Genomic DNA, 20,331 nt, shown 5'->3' on the forward strand with positions numbered 1-20,331 from the left:
TGTGCCCTGACTGCCATTAGGTACTGGGATAAGATCCTCAGATCCATTGTAAGACCATATGCTGGTGCAGTGGACCCTGTGTTCCTAATTATTTGTCCCTCAACCTTTTATCCATGACCTTTTTTGACCTCAGGTAATAAAACATTTATATATTTTTTATAGAGCATGAAACAAAAAAAAAAACACAGGTAACCAATGGTGCTATGAATTCAAACGATTTTTATTAAAACATCACATTTCAAACAGAGTAAGAGAAGTCTTATTTACAAATCAGCTGTTCTTTCTCAGTTCCACAGAACAAAGACAGTGTTTTCAGACGGACGATCAGAAATATTCTCTCTTCCACACCGGGAGCTCCTGGAAATACACCTCATCCGGGGTTTCATCTGCTGCATGTGAGACAAAAGAAAACCAAATCCACATTGGAAACCATGTCAGTTTACTGGCATGTGACTAAATAAGATCCTGACACACTTAAATTCAAGTATAAACATTTTTTTTTTTGTTAAAGGTTCAACTATAAGCTTTCTCAAGCAAATGTTCTACTTTTCTAATTCCTGTTTTTACTCCTCTTCCCTCTCGACACTTTCTGCTTACCACCTGTACTGTAAGTCTTGTGGCGATGACTTTTACTTCAGTACAGTGATCTTTCTATACGACTCCTGCTCAACACTCACCTCCTTCTCTGGTCTGCTGCAGGAAATTGAGCAGGACAGTGGCTGCTTGGTCCACACTCAGCTTCTCCGTGTTCTGGCTGCGGGTCTCTGTCAGGGAACAAACGGCAAACACACATTACCTGAACGTGTCATGGAGAACAGTTGACTCCTGCTCTAAGTCTGTCTCGGGAAACACCTGGAGCAACTTTCTTGACTGATTATCCCTATCAAACAAAGAGGTTATCAAATGGATTTGTTAAGTACCTAAGTGTAATGTGTCATAGACATCTCCTTCTTTTCGGTCCTCGGAGATGAACCTACGTCCCTCTGGAAAGAAAGACATTTAAAAAAACATGCACCATGACGTCTAGAGCCACATACAAACTTGCTGTACGCCTACAGATCAGTTTGTCTACTTATTGTAAGACAAATATGGAGACTGCCAAGTGTTCCTTTCTACATATGAACTTGATACTATGAATGAATACACACAATATACCAAGATAAACCATAATCCAGCAGTGTTTTTTTAATTCAGTCCAATACTTTTACAGTAAAAGTTTTAATTTAATTATCATCACAAAGCCACAACCAGCTCTGGCATGTTTGTCCTGGTGAAACACACACAGGAAATATTAGAATTGGATATAAAGTTATTATGTGACTATATAATAACTCGTGTAAATACATACGAGTGCCTTTGAGGTACAGCATAGCCTGCGGGGTCCAGTTTCTTCGTTGGAAAGAGCCCTTTAATAAAGAAACAGAGAAAAGGAGTTTGTTGCTGGAGACTTTTCTCACCTTAGCTGCCATTTGTGACTGGTTTTTGATAAATAAGACAACTCGCATTTACCTTCGGTGCGCTCCACGACTGAGAGATGAACGACGCCAGGAATAAGAGGGTGAGCACATGAGTTATCGTGACAGTCCTCAAACCCTGTGAGGAAACAAACGTTTTCAATCTCAAGCATCCTGCTCACCTACACTCATTATGACAGGATCCATCTCGCTAAGCAGCCGGATTACGCGTAAAAGCGCATTCCTTTTACGCGTTTAGACAAGCGTTTTAATCCAAATCTAACTTCCTTTAATGCATTACTTGAGGAAAACTTACTTTTTAAGAGTCGTAAGAGAAGTGGATGCTACTTTAAAAAAAAAAAAAAAACAGTACAACTAGAAAAGAGAAAATCCACTTAGGTAACTCCACCTCGCCGTGCGTCATACTCACTTTCATTGTGCCCGGCGTCTTCGTTATCCTGGTGCCCAGCAGAGACGACGAGAGGATAAAATGCTGAGGATAACTTCTGACGGTGGTCCCTTCTTTCTGTATTTATATCCTCCAGGGGCGGGGGAACCCTGTGCTGTGCGCGCTCCTTCATGATGCCAGCAGCTATAGGTCAAGCCAATTTGATGGAGTGGGTGCAGTTGGAAGGAGTGAATGAACGGAGCGCAGATCAATTTCTGCTCCTTTCACTGAAGCCTGAGCTCTACTGTAAATATTTCTGAATTAAAACAGCTGCCATTGAACACCAGGTGCAGTTTTTCAAATTTACTGAGCTGCAGGCCGTTAATATAAAATGTGGACTGGCTCTGGTTGATTACTGTCTGTGAGAGCAAGTCATATTTCCCCCTATGGAGGAATATTGATATGTCTGCACCTTGCTCACTGGAGCAGCACACAGACAGATGAGAGCTGGGTTTTTATAAAGGAGAAACACTAAACAGTAATGAATAAAATTATCCGAAGCCTGCCACTACATTTGCTGTTAGTGATAGTAGACTTTTGAAAAGTCTGGGGCTCCTATCACAGTGTGTTTTGGATCATTGTCCATCTGCACTGTGAAGCACTGCCTAATCAGTTTTGAAGCATTTGACTGAATCTGCAAAGGCACTCATTGCTTTTGTCATCAGTCCAATCAATTCATACAAGAGAACCAGTTCCTTTTGCAGTCATATGCCCTCACCATAGCACTATGAGTGATGAGGTGTTTTTCTCCCAGTTGTGACTGTGCCATTGCCACCTACTAGCACAAAGCAATATAACACGAACGCCACCACTCCTTAAGTCTTGGTTTGTTGGTAACCTGAGATAGTCTACATGCTGCAGAGACAATTCACTTCATTCTCACTAAATAAAAGGAGGAATCCAGTCAATATCAAAGAATAATGTAGGATGTCCCTTTTGGACGTGAACCTCGTTTTTAAAGAATCCATTTCATCAACTGTTTGATTCTTATTACTGAACTGAATAAATATCTCTATCTATCTTTATTGTTGTCTCCCAAAATGTAATCCACTCAAGACTCAAACTTGGCATAGCACCCAGGGAACTTCCAGACACATTAATCTTGGCACTATGGATATTCATAGAGAATTTAAAAACGTTCATTCATCCTCTGTGACAAATGTCCAAGCCATTTTATCTGCCTATTAGATTCTTAGGCTATTTCGCTTTGGCGATGCTCAAAAAAGATCCGATTCCTTGTGTGCTGCTTTTAGTCCTCCGTAGGTAAGTGGTGTTGTAATTTTCACTGTCAGGTCTGGGGAATAAAGGGATCCTGAGGGATCTCAGCTTCTTATACTCATTGAAGCTACTGATAGGTGCAAGGAGGTGTGATTATTCTTTGTGTTTGGACATTCATTTAGTCAGGTTTGTCTTGTCATTGTCAACATTCTTACAGTATCTTAACCTGGACTAAAACGATCCTTTTCAACTTACCGTTGGGTTTTGGGGTCTTTGGTTATTCTACTGCTTGAGAATTCTTTATACAAAAACATTTACAGGTGTGATAATGTTGGGCGTTTCAAAGAATCAGAGACAAGACAAGAATAACCAAGCACAAAAAATATAAAGGGCAGATACAAAGCTCAACTCCACAGTATATTTACAAAAGTGCCATACAGCAAAACGTGTTCATTTCACAGGTGACTTTTTTCAATGCTCTGAACAGAACAAATCATTCAATCAGCTCTTGAGTTACTGTGGATCTTGGTGCTGGTTCTGACAACTAAAGAACATTTAAAATCTGTGCGGATCTTTGTAAAAGCTCAACAGGAGTTTAAGGACACTGGATAAATAAATGAATAAAGTGAACAGCTGTAGAACACATATGGATTCTATGAGCAAAACAATCTTTAAAACGAATGCTATTTAGATATAAATGTCTGTAGGTCCACAAATGTGTCGGGTTTACAGTCTGATTGTGTGGAAAAATGTGTTGATCTGTTTATGTAAATACTGTTCTAAATTTAAAAAGGACCATATGAGTGCATTGGGTTTATTAGAACTTGAATCTTATTTCTGTGGTTTTGGCTTTAATAAGACCCAAGAGCAATTAAACTACTAAGCTTTAACAATAATAGATAATAATAATAATTTAGATAAATAATTCACTGTTTCTTTCTTAAAGACACCATAAATAATAATCATTTTTGATCAGGTTTCTACCTTCCAGGCTGCCATTGGTTTCAGTTTCTTTCAGCACGCTATGAAAACCGATTGCAGAGGATAAAATCTTGCTGCCCATGCCACCCCTTACAGTGAACATTACATTTTGACCGATTTGTCTTCTTGCACCAACAGGCAGACACAATCAAAGTCATTTTACAGTACCTTTCAGGCCACCTTCTTTAATGCAATTAGGAATTAGTGAGAATTGAATGTCCATGATTTTTGCGTAAATCAAACAATCATGATTATAAAGAGAAGTCTAACTTAAATCTGATCGAGTAGTACTTGAAGTGAAACTAATAGCTGTCTCAATTCAGTGGCCACATTCTTTGATGCAAAGGGTCTATGGTGAAGGCAATGGCAGGCAAAGATCCTTAAGATAGCCTTAGCCGTGAAGTATCCACTTGTTGGGTCCTTTATAGCGAAGAAACTTGTATTTCCCAGCTGTATTTGAAGGAGCCTTCGACATAGGACAGCACTGTTTCACCTCTGAAACCACTGGGGTACTATTGAAGCCAGCAAAGCATGCAGGCTCTGAATTGAGACATAGCCAGTGACTGCTTGGAAGATAGGCTGCTTAAAAACTGATAACCTGTTTTGGAAAGCAGTACAAGTGCCTGATCACACAGGCATTAAAGTTTGAGCAAAGTAGAATCATTTCAGTTCAATGGCTTCTGTCTGCTGATCACCAGCGCAAACTGTCAACTTTGAGTTGCAACATGTATTTAGACACAAACCTGCTCTGCTGGAGTGTAAAATATTCTACATTGGAGATGCGTGTATTATGTAACACCAGGACAAACATCTTTTTGAATATTATCCAGTTAGAAACTGAGTTAGCTGTATGTATGTGGTAAAACAATTAACCAACTCTTGTGTGATCCCAGAGAATCTCATAATACATGAATTTGAGCACTTATCACTTAAAAAATAATTTATACAAATGTAATCATTAGCCAACAAAACAGAGGGACAGTATTACAATCGCCACACTTGGTATTCAAAAGAGCGGTAAAGACACAGAAACCGAACTGTCGCACAATAAGTGCTGAACTTAAAAAGCTTTTATCCAAATAAGAGTTAAAGCACAGGCACGGAAACATGACAAAATGTTGGCAAGCTGTCAGTCCAACTCTCACTATAGCTTTGTCTGTCTGTTCCACGGAGTAAGGAAGTCACGTAAACGAGAGTCGATGATGCTTTAAGGGAGTTTTTCATCCTCCGCGTTCATGCCAGAAGCACTCAATAGTAAAGGGATCAATAACATTTGAAATATTTATTGTAGTGACCTTAGGAACTCCATCCTTTAGTAACAGACTGGCGGTGCAACGCACTGGTGAATATTTGACTGGCTGTGCTGACCAGTGAACGTAGTCCTTGCCTGCTGGAGGAGGGACAAATCTCAACAATGTAACTTTGCTGCTTTGAATCAGCCCAATGGAAGATTGTGTTGCTTTATAAAACCTGTTGTAGTCAAGCAGCCTTCCGTGAGTACAAATAGTCACTGTTATACCATAGTGTTGCTCTCGCCCACTTTGTCCACATACTGAAAGAAAAGAAAGAAGCCGTGTTAAGTGTCATCTGGTTGATTTTTACAGCGGTCCTTATGTATGATCCGTGATGTAATACACATGTGAGAACTTTGAATGAGATGTTTTTGTGAATGACACTGATATACTGACTGTAATGGCCACAACCATGCGGTATGTCTAATAGAAAACATGCAAACGAGACTTAAAGAGACGCACCACAGGTGAACAGGACAGACCGATTATTCTGGGGATATTTTCAGGAAGGTGTAAAGCAGGTAATGTTGGAGCTGAATCCACGTCATTGATAAAAACGGCAACTGTGAAAGACCTAAGATGGAGTGCAGCAAATATGTGGCGAAAGATTTGAGTACAATATCCATTAAGCCCATTAGTTCCATTCAGAACAAGTCAATACAGCTGAAGCGTGAAGAGGTAAGTCATTAGCCAGATAACCTAAACACAGGTGGTCAGTTCATTGATATATGAAGCTGGTTTGGTTCATGGTTTCTTGGACACACACACACTCTCTATTTAGGACGCTTTGCAACAGTATGTTAAAAGTATCTGAAAGGTAACAAGTAGCTTCCTTGGAAAGTAATACTGTAACTAAAGATGACAAGAACCTAAAATGAGTAGTCAATAAATACCCTGAACTTGAGTCTTGTTTTACATAGTTTAGAAAACTGACTTTATAACCTGTGGTGGTGCCTTTAAAGTAAAAAAAAACAACAACAAAAAAACAGAAACTGATATCTTATGCTTTCCCGTCCTGCTTTCAATCATACAATATGTTATGAGAGATTTTGTAAAGCGTGTTAAATGTGTTAGCATGCAAGGGAAAATCGGCAGTGACTGACCACGACTGCTGATTGTCCTCAGAGCCTTACGAAGGCTTTATATTAAAAAAACAAAAACAAAACATACACACACAGACAGACAGACAGACAGAGAGACATTCACCTCAAAATAAAGCTTTCCACACAACAGCATGGAAGGAGCATGTTCAGTAGCCACAGAACTAACTATGCATCTGCTAACTTATAGGTCAAAACATCTTTAAGACTGGAGTTGAAGTCCAAATTACCCTGACATTATAAAACTGCCCATTTTACGTCAAAATAATACAATTTCTTTGCGTATTGAAACAACATGATCAAAATCGCAGGCTGCCTTCTAATTACTAACCTAATATTGCAGTTGTGATGTGCAAGACCTGAGCTGTCCCAAGCTGACTCTGTCGTGGTAGTAGTGTGTGAATAGGATGACTAATGAACAAGAAAAAGAGCCATGCTGCGTGTAAACATAGCAGACTTGCATGGTCTGCAGGGCTACGTAATACTCACTGAGCTGATGAAAGGCAGGTTTAGGATGGAGCCGAGGACAGGTATTCTTCTTATAAAGCCTACTACAACTGGGAAGAACCCCCTGGGTGATTGGAAAGTGGACAAGAGAGCGAATTATAGGGAGAAGCAACTGACAAAAAGGTCCCTACAAGAGCACACTGAGTGTTGTAATCCTTACAACGTGGATCCCTATCATTTACACTGAAAGCATAAAGGGAGGATCTGCTAGTAGTGAAGTGGAATAATCTCACGTTTCATACAGGTGGATTCTCGGTCTCCCAGTGTGTGCCTCTGTTGTTTCCTCTCACCTGAACAACAGAAAGAAACCGTAGATCTCCAGCACGACTCCAACGATGGGCCAGCCAATCAGCACCACAAACACGCCTCCCAGGAAGAAGCTGGTGGCCTTTATCTTGTGCTTCTGGAAGAAGAAGCGGAAGGTCCTCTCCAGCCCGATGACGAAGGCAAGTCCAGCAACAAATAGGATCTACAAAAACAACAACAAAAAATAAATAAATAAATAAATTAAAAAACCACATAGATTTTCCTAATTATTACAGAGTTTACACCTTTGCACTCTTACACACTGTGCACAGAATTATGATCAGACTGCAAAACTGCAGTTGGACAGACATAGTTCTGTGTGCTGCCTCTTTTATGAACTGACTTCAACAGCACTTTGTGACACCACTTGGATGAATATATTCATATGTTACTCAAACTCAATTTGCACTAAATGCATAGCAGTGTCAGAGAAACCTAAGCTGCACCTGTAGGTTTCTCAGGATTCCAGATAACACTGCTTCAATGAGGGGAGCAATACTCACATTTCCAATAGCCAGGAGTGCTTTGTCAAAGAACAGGATCATCCCAAAGAAGAGGAAAAACACGCCAAAGCCTGTTAATCCCATCCCAATCTCTGCAGGACACACATTTCACACAAGTATTCAATTAGTTTGTCACTTCTTGCAGTAGACAAATGTAGACACACGCAATTTGTGTTTCAGAGCAAACTCTCATCGACAAAGTTGCTTTAGTGAAGATTTGCCCTGCTTCTCATCATTTGTTTCTGAACATGAGTTTTTATTTGCAGTAACTTTATATTGACTTCATTGTCAGACATAGAAAAAAAAACTTGATAAAGCTAACTATTACTAAGAATCCCCACAGTTAAACCTAAAACAGCCATTTCACTGGAGCTTCCATAAGACCCCGGTTGTTCACTTTGCACCTGGAGTCAGTCAAAGCTTCTGAGATAACAGACTATAACACACATTATAACAAGTCTGTATCAAGTGCTGGCTATTTGAGCCACGGTGTTTGCAATGCTAAGAGAGGAAAACTGATGCTACATTTCATAGCATGCACTGCTAACTGCTAGTTAGCCAACTGCCGCAGCTCAAATGAAGCCGGTTTCGTAAAAAAAAAAAAAAAACCCAAAAGCAACATTAAATGTCTCACTCTGGGAATCCGTTAGCGAAATCATCTTGACGCCGATTAAACTGAGTTACAAAAACTACAAGCAAAGACAGAATATAGCAGCTATTCAAGTGCTCCTCTTAGAATCAGGGCTGGGATGACAGCTGCCACCGCAGCTACAGCCACGTCTTCCGGAAACACGCCTTCTCGCGATGTCACCTTCCGGGGAACAGGCGCGTGTGACGTTCAAGGCCCCGACGTCAGCGCTCGTGTTTTGTTGGCAGCCTGCCAGCCTAAACTGAGGGCTGAAAAATACACCTCTTCATTACCACTTTACATGGTATCGTGCGCTGTCTGTGGCCTACAAGGCTAAACTGAGGGCAGAAAAATACACACTCTATTAGCCCCTTCACTTGGTAGAGTGCTCTGTCTATAGCAACCGTGAAGTAGCCTCAACACCAAGACGACGCGTAGAGTTGCTGAATGGTTAGTTTGCTGAATTTAATTCTTTTACAAAGTTATGCTCCAGGCGTAGGCTCTATTTTAGCGAGGCACCGCTCTTCCATGGAGGACAGCTTGCTCGAGAGGAAGGCAGTGCCACGACATAGTTTGCTTAGCTAAACAAAGTGCTCCCATCTCTCCTGGTTTAGCTAAAGTACTGTTACAAGCTAACGGCTAGCTTAAACTGTAGGTTGCTGCTGCCTGTGTGAAGCAGGTGCAGGCGCCTCAACTCACTGTACTCTAACTTCTGTAGTTTCAGTGTGGCCACATTGTGATCTTTAGATTTAACGTTATTTTTTTAACTATATAAGGTAAGAAACTTGTATTGATTTGTTTAATTTAACCTAATTTTATAATCATAATATGATAATACCAAGCAGTATCATAATTATTATACACTAGAGATCCATGAGAAGTTTTATTTGTTTATTTATTGAATGGAATTAAAGGTAGAAATTTGATTTTTCTTTCTTCTTTCTTTCTCTGACACTGTGAAGGTTGGCTCCTTTGTGAGCAAAGCAACCTGAGGAAAATGGATGGTGGTGGTAGAACTAATGGTGAGTCTGTTTTGTTGAGATTTGATGTATTGAGTACATTTCCACATATAAAAGAGAAGGCTTGGTATCACAGATGCAATGCAGATGACGTCACTGACAAAGCCCCAGAGGGTCACTAGGGTAGGCACAAAGAGAAAGACATCATTAGCTGTGTAGGTGTGAGCCTCGGAGGATTGGTACCTGTGCATGTGTGAGACTTGACAGTCGCCTCTGTGTTCACGGTATCTACATTAATGAAAAGTGCTGCGCACATATTGAACAGCTACTGCTTAGCCTGCTAACAGAATTCCTGGTGTGTTTGTGTAGATGTGCAGGTGGAGCTGGACTCAGTGGAGTCTGAGCTGGAGCTGATAGAGCTGCAGATTGCGGAGCTCCTGCAGAAGCAGGCTGAGCTGACTTCTCGTAAGAACGCGCTCCTACAGCAGCTGGAAGAGGCCTGTGATGCTGCATCCTCATCTTCCTCAAAATCAGCTGCAGCCGTTCCTGTAATGAACAAACAGGAATTGCAGCGCTATGATGGCACAGGTATATATACATATTTACATGCATACATGCATATCTACATGGAGTCCATACATTTTGATGTTTACATGTTTTGTGTAGATTTCCCGTGGTCCAAAGAAGTGGAGCAACACCTGAAGGACTCATTCCATTTATCTAAGTTTAGACCGCTGCAGCTGAGGGCCATCAACTTGACCCTGTCAGACAAAGACCTCTTCCTGGTGATGCCTACAGGAAGAGGGAAAAGTCTTTGCTATCAACTGCCTTCAGTCTGCTCCAAGGGTACACTGAGACACACACTGTGTTCGAACTAAACTTCCGCCTACCCATTCCAATTTTACAGTTTTACAGTTTCTTACACACTGACTCCTCCTACTGCTGTTTATCCATGTGTGTGTCAGGTTTTACATTGGTTATCACCCCCTTGGTGTCCCTGATGGAGGACCAGATCATGTACCTGAAGTCAATCGGTGTGTCAGCAGTTATGTTGAATGCATCCAGTAGTAAGGTAGGAACTGACTCACTAGCTCACATTTCAGTGTTCTCAGTGGAGAGAACACCTCAGGGACTTGTTAATTTGTTGTTTCAACTTTTTATGTCAAATTGTTGTTTCTTATTTAAATGAGTTGACAGAGTGCATAGAAATTCATTCAACCAACTTATCATTTTTAATAAAAGTTGGAACAATTCCTGTTAGTAACATCTGAGAATAAATTAAATTAAGGCTTTTTACCTTGAATTAGCTTAAAAATTTAAAACCTCCATACACTCGTTAAGTAAAATAAAAGGTATTAGTTGTTTCTACTATCAAATCAGAATCTGAATCACATTTATTTGCTTCTGTTTGTTGGTTTACTGAAACAAAAATGACAGAAAAAAGTCAGGATCAGATATAACAAACTTTTTTTTGTAAATGTAAAAACCTATATTAGGAAATGGTTTAAATATGTACAGTATGTTCAAAGGTATGAATGACAATAGTTTGGATCCTTTGCAATGGTGAAAAATCAAAACACTTTAATTTGTAGGAGCACGCTAAGACAGTCATGGCTGGGCTGACAGATGTGAAGGCTCCTTTTAAGTTGGTGTACGTGACTCCAGAGAAGATTGCCAAGAGTAAGCTGTTCATGTCTCGTCTGGAGAAAGCCTACAATGCAAACCTGTTGAGTCGTATCGCTGTGGACGAGGTGCACTGCTGCAGTCAGTGGGGGCATGACTTCAGACCAGGTGAGAGGTCCTCGTGGCGAGATGAAGGGTGCTGAGGGATAATTCTTCCAAGGCAATCTGACAAATTTAAGCTTTATGTTTACAATGGATAAATCTTTACGTGTATGTTACTGTGTAGATTATAAGCTGCTGGGAATCCTGAAGAGGCAGTTCTCTAAAGTCCCGCTGCTCGGCCTCACTGCCACGGCAACCAGCAGCGTCCTCAAGGACTGCGAGAAGATCCTTTGTGTGCCACAGCCAATCACCCTCACCGCTTCGTTCAACCGAACCAATCTCTATTATGAGGTGGTAACCATGGCAACTTGCTTACCCACACATGCCGCACACACAAACACGCACAAACCAGATGTCTCTGTGCATTTAATTTTGCATTGTAATTGTAATTGTTTGCATTGTAATTTTTTCAGGTTCGTATTAAAGATTCTAACAGTGATGTATCAATAAGCGACATTGCCTCTCTGATCAAGAGCAGATACATGGACCAGTCAGGTACTGCAGGGTGTTCTCTATCACAGAAAACTTGAAATGCTACTTAAAAATTAAATGGTTTTATGATGTGTATCTTATATGTTAATATGTTAAAATCTAAGTCTAAGTGTGTGTGTGTGTGTGTGTGTGTTCTGTATGCCACAGGGATTGTGTATGTGTTTTCTCAGAAAGAGGCAGAGTCGGTGTCATCTGAACTCCAGAAGAGAGACATTGTAGCCTACCCCTATCATGCTAACATGGACCCTGATGATAAGTCCCGGGTTCACCGCAAGTGGGCGTCCAACAAAATCAAGGTATTTGCTACATACTGTACGTAGTGGTATTTTTCAGAGAAAGGGAATTGGGCAGTAATTACTTTATTTTTTTTTATTTATGATATGTTCACAGTGTAGGAAATATACTAGGTAAATAGGAAAATAATGGGCCCTATTTTTGTATCACCACTATTATCTCATTTGAACACAGGACACAGAGAGGACGTCAATATATTTAAATGATTTTGTCCTTATTAAACAATATTATTAAGAAAAGTAGGTTAAAATGGTCAAAATGTAATGAATGAATTTGAATTTGTTATTTTAGTCATACATACAGTATTTATGTGTAAACAGCAATCAGTAAGCAAGCTCTGCTGTAGTAGTAGAGTAGGTGTCATAATTTAACTAGCTTGTGGTTTTCCTCCAGGTGGTGGTTGCTACTGTTGCGTTTGGCATGGGCATTGACAAGCCTGACGTCAGATTTGTCATTCACCACACCATCAGCAAATCTGTTGAAAACTACTACCAGGAGAGTGGTCGTGCAGGTAGACTTGTCATTTATAGGAGCACAGCATACTAGTTTATACCGCTCCAGTATGTCTGTATTTAAAAACCCTGTGGATGTGTCTCCAGGCCGAGATGACCGCCCAGCAGACTGCATCGTCTACTTTGGCTTCTCTGATATCTTCCGGATCAGCACCATGGTTGTGATGGAGAACGTTGGTCAGCAGAAGCTGCTACAGATGGTCGACTACTGCCAAAATCTTCACAGGTAGCACACGCACTGTGTCAGTCCAACAGCTCTTTGAATAAATGAATAAACACATGCTTTCTAATAACCTAATAATCAGGAATAATAATAGTATAAGCTTCCACACACGAACACATTCTTAATATTTTACACACTATAACAGTTACCAACTTTGACAGCATCACTTAAACGTCTCATGTCTTATGTGTGAAGGTGCCGGCGCTCTCTCATGGCTGTTCATTTTGATGAAGTGTGGGATGATGAAGGATGCAACAAGATGTGTGATACTTGTCGCCATGCAAAAGGTGTGTGTCTTTGAACAGCCAGCTTAACTCCTTGTTAAAAAACCATCCAAAATAATGGTAATCTTACCTCTACTTCTCCAGACCACACCTCTGTGGATATTACCCAGCATGCCAGGCAGGTGGTGCAGATTTTGGAACTGGCTTCATCCATGGATGAGAAGCTGACTCCTCTGAAACTGGTGGAGGCCTGGATGGGGAAAGGCCCTGCCAAGCACAGGAAGATGATTCAGACCACAACATTGTCTAGGCTGCAGGTGGAAGCTGTGATTGTGCAGCTGCTGCTGCAGGGATACCTCAGGTGACATCATCTTCTGTTGTCTGTGTTCATTTAGTTTCACTTTGGGGGTTGTTTCAAATTCTGTTCAAATGAATTAGTGTTAAATTATGAGCTAGTTGTCTCAGCTGCTCTTTCAGCACTACAGCTAGACAGCTGAAGGTACAGAGGAGTGGGGGGGGAGTAGGGGACTACAGTTAATTTCAGTGGGCTTAAAACTGAACCACCATTCAAACATCCACACAATCATAGCATAATCATATTTTCATCAACACAAACTTTGAAGGATGAGACAGGTGTGATCAGATGAACCAAACACTCATTTTGATGTTGAAAAGTTATCTCGTTATCATATTTCTTCTTCTTTTGTCTTCTCAAGTTTATTAAGTTTATTAAAAATAATCTCGTTAAAACGGCTTAATGAGATAATTAACTTGCTATCTCATTTTGATACTGCTGCATTAGTTTAGAGCTGCAGTTGCATGAAAATGTAATGGAGGCGTCAGCTGACTGCTCTCGATGTGGAGGAGCAGCGACTACTTCGAGCTCCTAGTAGTAGTAGCAGTAGTAGTAGTAGTAGTAGTAGTAGTAGTTTTCAATTTCTTTGCTTCACCAAAGTCAACAACAAACAAAATATTTCTAAGCTGATAAGTCACCGACATGACATTTCCTGTATTTAATATAGACATTAAAATATCAATGGAAAAACACCTGTGTGTAATGTGTTTGATGAGGGTTTGGAGTTTATTAAAATGGCTTTTGGAACAGTTGAAACTCTGCGTGACACAGGTTTGTAACCTTTTCCTGTCTGCTCTTTTGCCCTCTATGTTAACCTCAGAGAGGATTTCAGTTTCACTCCATACACCACCTACTTTTACATGAAGCTGGGTCGCAAAGCTCCTTTGCTAAAGAGCCAGAGCCACACGCTCAGCATGAAGATGAGGACAGACAGCGGATCTGCTGCGGTAAGTACAGTGAGTGAGTAAACATATGCTCTACTGTGTGTAGTTGATTATGCATACTGAATGTATAGTATAGTAAGTTTTTAGCTGAAATTGTGGACGGGCCTTTTAAATCTTTCTGTAACTCATGTGTTTGTCTATTATTGTGTGTCTGTTCTCTGTCTCTCTTAACACTTTCTTCTTATTCCAATGTGTGGCTGATGTGTCTTTCCCTTAAATGTTGTCACACATTTTTAATTGTTTTTAAAGGCCTATCAAGATAAGTCAGAAATGAATTTCAATCAAATCTTTACCTGATCATCCCTGATCATATTCTCCACATAGTGCTGACTAAAGTTGTGTATCATTTTCAAGACTGCCTGTAAAAACCAAATCATCAACACCCTAACAGCATTAATCTTCCATGAAAACATTTTAGTTGATGTTGTTTGTAGTGCTGATCCTACATATAGTTTCAGTTTTTATACTGTATTTAAAATATCTGCCACAACATATGAGTGATGTTAATAGTAAGAAATGCTGCATATGTTGGACTCTAGTCACTGAAATAATTTTGAAGATGATATAATGATAGAAAAGAATATTTAAAAAAACGTTTATCATTTGTAGAACGTAAGGGACTGTTACATTGATCATGGACTTGAGATGGCTTGGTTGTCATCACAGTATCAAGAATAAAACAATAACAGTAACTTTGAGATGTAGCTGACAGCTCCAAAAAAGGCTAGTAAGTGGTCTCTAAGTTTTTGTATTCCAGCATTAACATTATCTGTCAAGTTGAAACGAGCCAACATCTGCTGGCTTAAGTCCAGTAAGGAGTTTTTAAGTAATTAAAGACTCAGCATGGAACCTGAAAGGTGATCCTGGATCACTGACTCCAGCCATTGTGGTGACACAGTGGAAGATACTGTAGGTCCTTTTTGAGATTTGAGTGTCCCATGCCCTCCCATTTAGTGTCCCGTCATCCTCCCCATGTTACTGCATGTGTGAAGCCTCTAAGGTAAAGACTGTTGTTAATGACCTGCAGGTAAGAGCTGTGAGTGGCCAGAGCAAAGAGGGAAAGAGATCAGTTCAAAGTGCTGGAGATGCCCCCGTGTCCAAGAAATCCAAGAAAGGCCTCCCCTAGCTCCCCCCAGGAGACAAGCTGACAAAGTACAGTCCATCATTCTTTATTCTGTCCTTTACTGCTTGTGTTGGCATGGTACTGTACACACTCGCATTTCATGCTTTGCAAGAGTATCTGGGTGTTGGAGGACTCATAAACACAGACTACCTGGTGTTATTTCATTTAAAATGCTTTAAAAGCTGTGAAAGAAGACGCACGTCACATGATCAACCAGCAGGCTTGGGTAAGATGGCGACATTACTGGCACCAGAACGTCTGATTGCTCCAGTTGGAGGTTTTATTACGTTCATCGAAGTCTAGGAGACTTAGATGGTCGTCTTGGTCCATCCATGCTTTCAGCTAGAGTGGCTAGATTTGTTGCTAGTTGTTTCTTAGAAAAAGTTACTAAAGGGCTCTGATACGCCACTAAATTGGCAAAACCGCAAAGTCACATGACCACAAACACGAAAGACAAAGAGAGAGCACAATGCTACATTCAGACACATACATAGTTATTTAAAGTGCAGCCTTACTGTTTTGTAATTGTACAGGATGACATTGCGTTCTGTGATCAGATTAAACCAAAGCTGTAACATCTAAGTGTTACCCAAGCCTGTTGCCCATGGTCTCTGGTGCTCATGTCCATACTCAGCAGCATGCTGCCACTAACTTTCACTAACATTTCACCAGCTGATTCTCACTACTTTAAGAGGTAGGGTAAACCTGTCACCCTGTTTCTCCTTAGCTACATGCTGCTTTGTGTGAAGGCCAAATGCAGAAGAATGGTACTAACTGAACCATCTCTGAGCTCATCCTCGGGCTGATTCCAAGATGATTCTTTCTGTACTAATGCTGGTTTCATGGTTACAGGGCAAATCAGCTGTTAAAGCCAATGAGGAGGAGGTTAATATAACCTCTGACCCAATTGTCATGGACAACAGCTGTCCCCCACAACCCAAACAAAAACTATTTAAAGAACAGAAGAACATGTACAGGAAACAAGACCTAAAGCTGGGCAGCCAGACAGACAAGCGGACAGAGAGAGCAGACAAATCGCTGACAGACAGACGAAGAGATGAAGAGGAGCCACAAAATGTAGTTGAAGTGGAAGTTGAAATTAACATAATACACAATGCCGGTATTAGTGACAGTCAGGATGCACCATCACATTCAGTTCAACCCTGCTCCAAAAGGAAATCCACCACCCCACAGAGAGTGAGGAGGAAAGCCCCTGCTCATGACGCCCCCACCACCGCTGTATCCAGTTCTCCGTCCCACACCTCCATCATCTCCGACACTGCAGCCGAAGAGCTCTGTGACCTGAGGAACTATTACAGCAAACAGCTGAGGAGAATAAACTATATTTCTCATGAATGCCTGGCACAGCCCGCAGAGCCTGGAGTGCTGGCGTGCATCAGGGAGCCTCTAAGGAGTTTCCGCTTGCCCAGAGGAGTGACCATCGCCCAGACGGCGCGCAGCCTGTGGACACGAGTCAGCGGCAGGCGGAAACTTGGCCACGCCGTTGTGTAAAGCGGACTTGTCACTTACTCTGTCTAAATCTTTACGTTAAGAAAGTAACTTTGTCTCTATGTATAAGGCCTAGCATGAGCTGGTGAGACGTTCATGTACAGTACAGATTGTAGGTTATCATTGTGTCGAGTGATCAGCGCCCAGTCCAATCTGTTGGTGATTTAATAAAACCTTTGCACTAAAACCAAAAACAGTATGTTCTGTACTGAACTGTGGGTTTGGAGAATTGTTATACCCATAGTAATATTTCCAAAATATACAACTGTGTGTCTGAATCATTGTGATTCACCCCATGTAGACAGCAACTGTTGTATAAACTTTCATTTAATGCATAATTTCTCAGCTTTTCTTATTGATTTCTGCTGAAAATCAATGATTTCTGAAATAATTATTAAAAAATTATTGTCTGTTTTTAGTCAAAACTAAAAATCTGTGTCATGTTTTGTGCTGCAGGGCATATTTCTGCTCTGCAAACCGTGTCCTTAGAGGAAAATCAGAACCCCAAATGAAAAATGTATATCTGTCTGCCTGCTGATTAGATTTCTAATATTTCAGGGGGTTTTTTTTCCTCCCTTTTATTCTTACAGATTTATAAATCACTTTTATCACTTACTGTGATTTCAGTTAAAGTAGAACTATTTAATTAGATTATGTTTGCTTTATAGTTCCATTTTTAAAAAAAAAATAAATTGAATGTAATGTGAGGATCCTTTAGTATGATATATACTAAAGGATCCTCACAACATGCAACTCTGCAAACCCCTTTCTACTCAAGTAAATATATTGAAGTTGTATTTCTAGTTGTAGTGGAGTATTTTTAAGGCAAATACTTTTCTTTTGCTGTTATGTTCGTGTACTTCTGCCACCTGTTTGTGGCTATGGGATAAAACTAGACATTATCACTACATCTGACCATCTGCCCCATAGTCTCTGTATGCTACTGTTAGTCTACAGCGCCATCGCCTGTTGAAACTGTGTATCTGCAGTGCGCGTGTCTTCCCGTTCTGGCATTCTTCACAGAGCACAGTGACGAGAGTCCAGGTTTAAATATAAGTGTGATGCGTTCTCTACATGTTTCCTCTACTCTGCACCTAGACCTGGTTCTCCTACAGCTGGGCTTCAGCTCTCTTCCGTGGAAAAATCTCACGACCGAAACCACCTTAAAAGTGGTCGGCTGCTGTCAGCTGCAAACACACAAGCACACAGCCACAAATAGGTTCAGCTCCTTTCATTTCATTTATCCAAGCATGCTCTTATTTACATAAAGATACATAATCACTGCGCATTAGTCAGTTCGTGCATAGCTAACATCCCACGCACTCCTCTAATTGCTTTTCATGCCTTTTTCTTGCTCATATTCACTTACAGACAACAGCACACAATGCAATTCCCCGAACTGTATTTGGAATAGATGGTGCATTTAGCATAGAGCTTCCAATGAATAACTAATGAGATGGATTTTGGAATAAGCTTCAAAGAGATTCGTCTAGAGAGCAGAAGCAAACACACTCCCTAGTGTGTGTTTAATAACTAGCTTTAAGCACACCTGAGCACACACTTCTCTCTCTCTCTGAGAAATACACTGGATTCTTAATTTGTCTGCGATGTGTCATTCAAGTCTCAAGGACCTTAAAAGTCCACAAGCAATTCCATGCATCTCCCTCATGACAGGACTTTTACATTGTGTGCTTTGTTAAGTAAATTCCATTTCATGTGTTACACTTCACTGTGATCTGAGCGATGTCAAAGCTTCACATGGTACCAGGATTGAAGGTGTATTGAGGCTACAGTAAATGTGAAGTTAACTTTTCCCTCCAATTAGATGGCTGGGGTTGAAACGGACCCCAGAGGCGTGACTTACCAGTCCTTGATAGATAGAGCAGCTCAAGGTCAATTCAAGGTCCAACAGACCACAGCCATGACTCACCGAGACGTTGATCTGTAAAATAGCACCTTAAGATTGGAAATCTGGAAAACAACAAGTTGTCTACGTTGTTGAACACCAAGGAAGGCAGGAAGCCACTGTTCTTCAAGAAGAACATCACTGCCTGTCCACAGTTTGATTAAGATCATGTGTCAACTTATGTGTGAATATCCAATCATGTTATAGATCGTACAGAATTTATGCAGACATCGAGGAATGTCCGCCGCTGTTAAGTGTGTAATGAGAGACACACTGAACACGGCCACAGTTCATTCAAACTTGTTATGTTCAAAAGCAATAATCTGATATGTACGCCAGTGTGGGAGAGTGAGCGCGTGTCCTCTCTGTGAACCCCAGCACTGCAGGATGGTCTCTGATCTGTGTTATGAAGGAGAGGAGGAGTCATGAACCAGTCAGCAACCAGACGTCTAATGATGCTGTAGCAGTCAGTATCTCTTATGGCCACTAGATGGAGCTGTTGCACACCCAGCCTTCCACGCCGCCTGTTTGCTCAACTCTCACGTGGTCGTAGAGCAAAGAGGCAGGGTCTTTACCATTTAGTATTCTGCTACTATGTGCAATCGATTACTTTATTGCGTATATTACAAGCATGACAGCTTCTGTCTGGCTCTGAGAGCAAAACTTAAGAAACGAAGGCAACGTTGCAGCCTGCTTTTCTACTGTCTCGATGAAATGACGCCTGTAGACGGGCTGGTCATAGTTCAGCCCTCCGTCTGACCTCTGCCCGTGTCATCCCCTTTTTTTACATCTTCAAGCTGACCACTGAGCAGCTCCACTGGACCTGGTGGTTGGGTGTGGATTCTGCTTTTGAGGGCTTGAACTGGCAACCTCTCCTGTCACGAGTGAGCTCTTGCTCCCGCTCCCAGCCGTACTTTGCAGAGAATGCTTACAGTTAACAGAAATCCTCTTCTTCTTTCACCTCCAGAACCTTTCAGTGTCAAAATCTTTGTTCAGCCATCACATGAGAGAGAGAGATGATGATTGTTTTTATTCTTGAGCTGTCGCTATTGTGCTTCTGCATGTGGACACTGTGAAGCACTCGGGGTTGCCTTTTGACATGAAATGACTCTATAATTGCATTTCCTTGCCTTTCCACTTCCAATGAAGCAGAAATTTAATCTACCTCCTTTCCTGCAACCCGGCCGGTGATCATCCTCTGCCGACGTGTGTCCCGATGATGACAATGTCCTTACAAATCAGGGGTCTCTGAATCCTTGGTGCATGGCAAGTCATGCATAGTAAGTGGTGTGTAGTAGTCATTGCTGACCTCATTCAATTCAGTTCTGATCATTGCCCCCGTCATATGTAAAACTCAGTTCATTTCGTCTTCCCATATTTAACACTTCCCCCTGTTTATGTTGTTTTTTTTCACTAATTGCTGAAAACAAAACTGATGACAGCATGACTCAAGTTGGAGGCCTAATTAAACATTCACAAAGGAGCAGAAAAGAGTGAACGTGTTCATCACTCAGTGATAAGTGTGGTGCAGTAAATGCGAGAGCAAAGTGCGTCTGCAGAGAATCACT

The 20,331-nt window shown here is 41.0% G+C and overlaps 3 protein-coding genes across 5 annotated transcripts; 1 reads left to right on the top strand and 2 right to left on the bottom strand.

The window, feature by feature from the left end:
• Nucleotides 1-235: 235 nt before the first annotated feature.
• On the bottom strand, nucleotides 236-1,784 carry spx (spexin hormone). The gene is made up of 5 exons (XM_026363940.1): nucleotides 1,510-1,784; nucleotides 1,349-1,406; nucleotides 921-983; nucleotides 678-764; nucleotides 236-389 (listed from the first exon to the last, which is right to left on the bottom strand). Exons 2-5 carry the CDS (start codon nucleotides 1,368-1,370, stop codon nucleotides 325-327), a joined length of 237 nt encoding a protein of 78 aa, XP_026219725.1. The 5' UTR covers nucleotides 1,371-1,406; nucleotides 1,510-1,784; the 3' UTR covers nucleotides 236-324.
• Nucleotides 1,785-3,524: 1,740 nt separating this feature from the next.
• golt1ba (golgi transport 1Ba) lies at nucleotides 3,525-8,596 on the bottom strand. Its single transcript, XM_026363939.1, has 5 exons — nucleotides 8,444-8,596; nucleotides 7,810-7,901; nucleotides 7,291-7,469; nucleotides 6,983-7,064; nucleotides 3,525-5,653 (listed from the first exon to the last, which is right to left on the bottom strand). Exons 1-5 carry the CDS (start codon nucleotides 8,466-8,468, stop codon nucleotides 5,615-5,617), a joined length of 417 nt encoding a protein of 138 aa, XP_026219724.1. The 5' UTR covers nucleotides 8,469-8,596; the 3' UTR covers nucleotides 3,525-5,614.
• Nucleotides 8,597-8,814: 218 nt separating this feature from the next.
• recql (RecQ helicase-like) lies at nucleotides 8,815-17,401 on the top strand. 3 transcript variants are annotated; one of them, XM_026364202.1, is made up of 16 exons: nucleotides 8,815-8,887; nucleotides 9,400-9,459; nucleotides 9,766-9,984; nucleotides 10,063-10,242; nucleotides 10,362-10,468; nucleotides 10,989-11,187; nucleotides 11,306-11,472; nucleotides 11,595-11,676; nucleotides 11,821-11,969; nucleotides 12,361-12,478; nucleotides 12,567-12,705; nucleotides 12,898-12,989; nucleotides 13,071-13,287; nucleotides 14,102-14,228; nucleotides 15,253-15,377; nucleotides 16,201-16,337. In XM_026364202.1, the coding sequence occupies exons 2-15, from the start codon at nucleotides 9,435-9,437 to the stop codon at nucleotides 15,349-15,351; spliced, it is 1,920 nt and encodes a 639-aa protein (XP_026219987.1). In that variant the 5' UTR covers nucleotides 8,815-8,887; nucleotides 9,400-9,434; the 3' UTR covers nucleotides 15,352-15,377; nucleotides 16,201-16,337. The 3 variants fall into 3 exon arrangements, with proteins under 3 accessions (XP_026219987.1, XP_026219989.1, XP_026219988.1); XM_026364203.1 differs by having other exon boundaries at nucleotides 8,843-9,213; XM_026364204.1 differs by lacking the exon at nucleotides 15,253-15,377 and having other exon boundaries at nucleotides 14,102-14,241; nucleotides 16,211-17,401.
• Nucleotides 17,402-20,331: the final 2,930 nt, after the last annotated feature.

Source organism: Anabas testudineus, chromosome 23, assembly GCF_900324465.2.
Source record: "Anabas testudineus chromosome 23, fAnaTes1.2, whole genome shotgun sequence".
In the NCBI taxonomy this organism is placed as follows: Eukaryota; Metazoa; Chordata; class Actinopteri; order Anabantiformes; family Anabantidae; genus Anabas; species Anabas testudineus.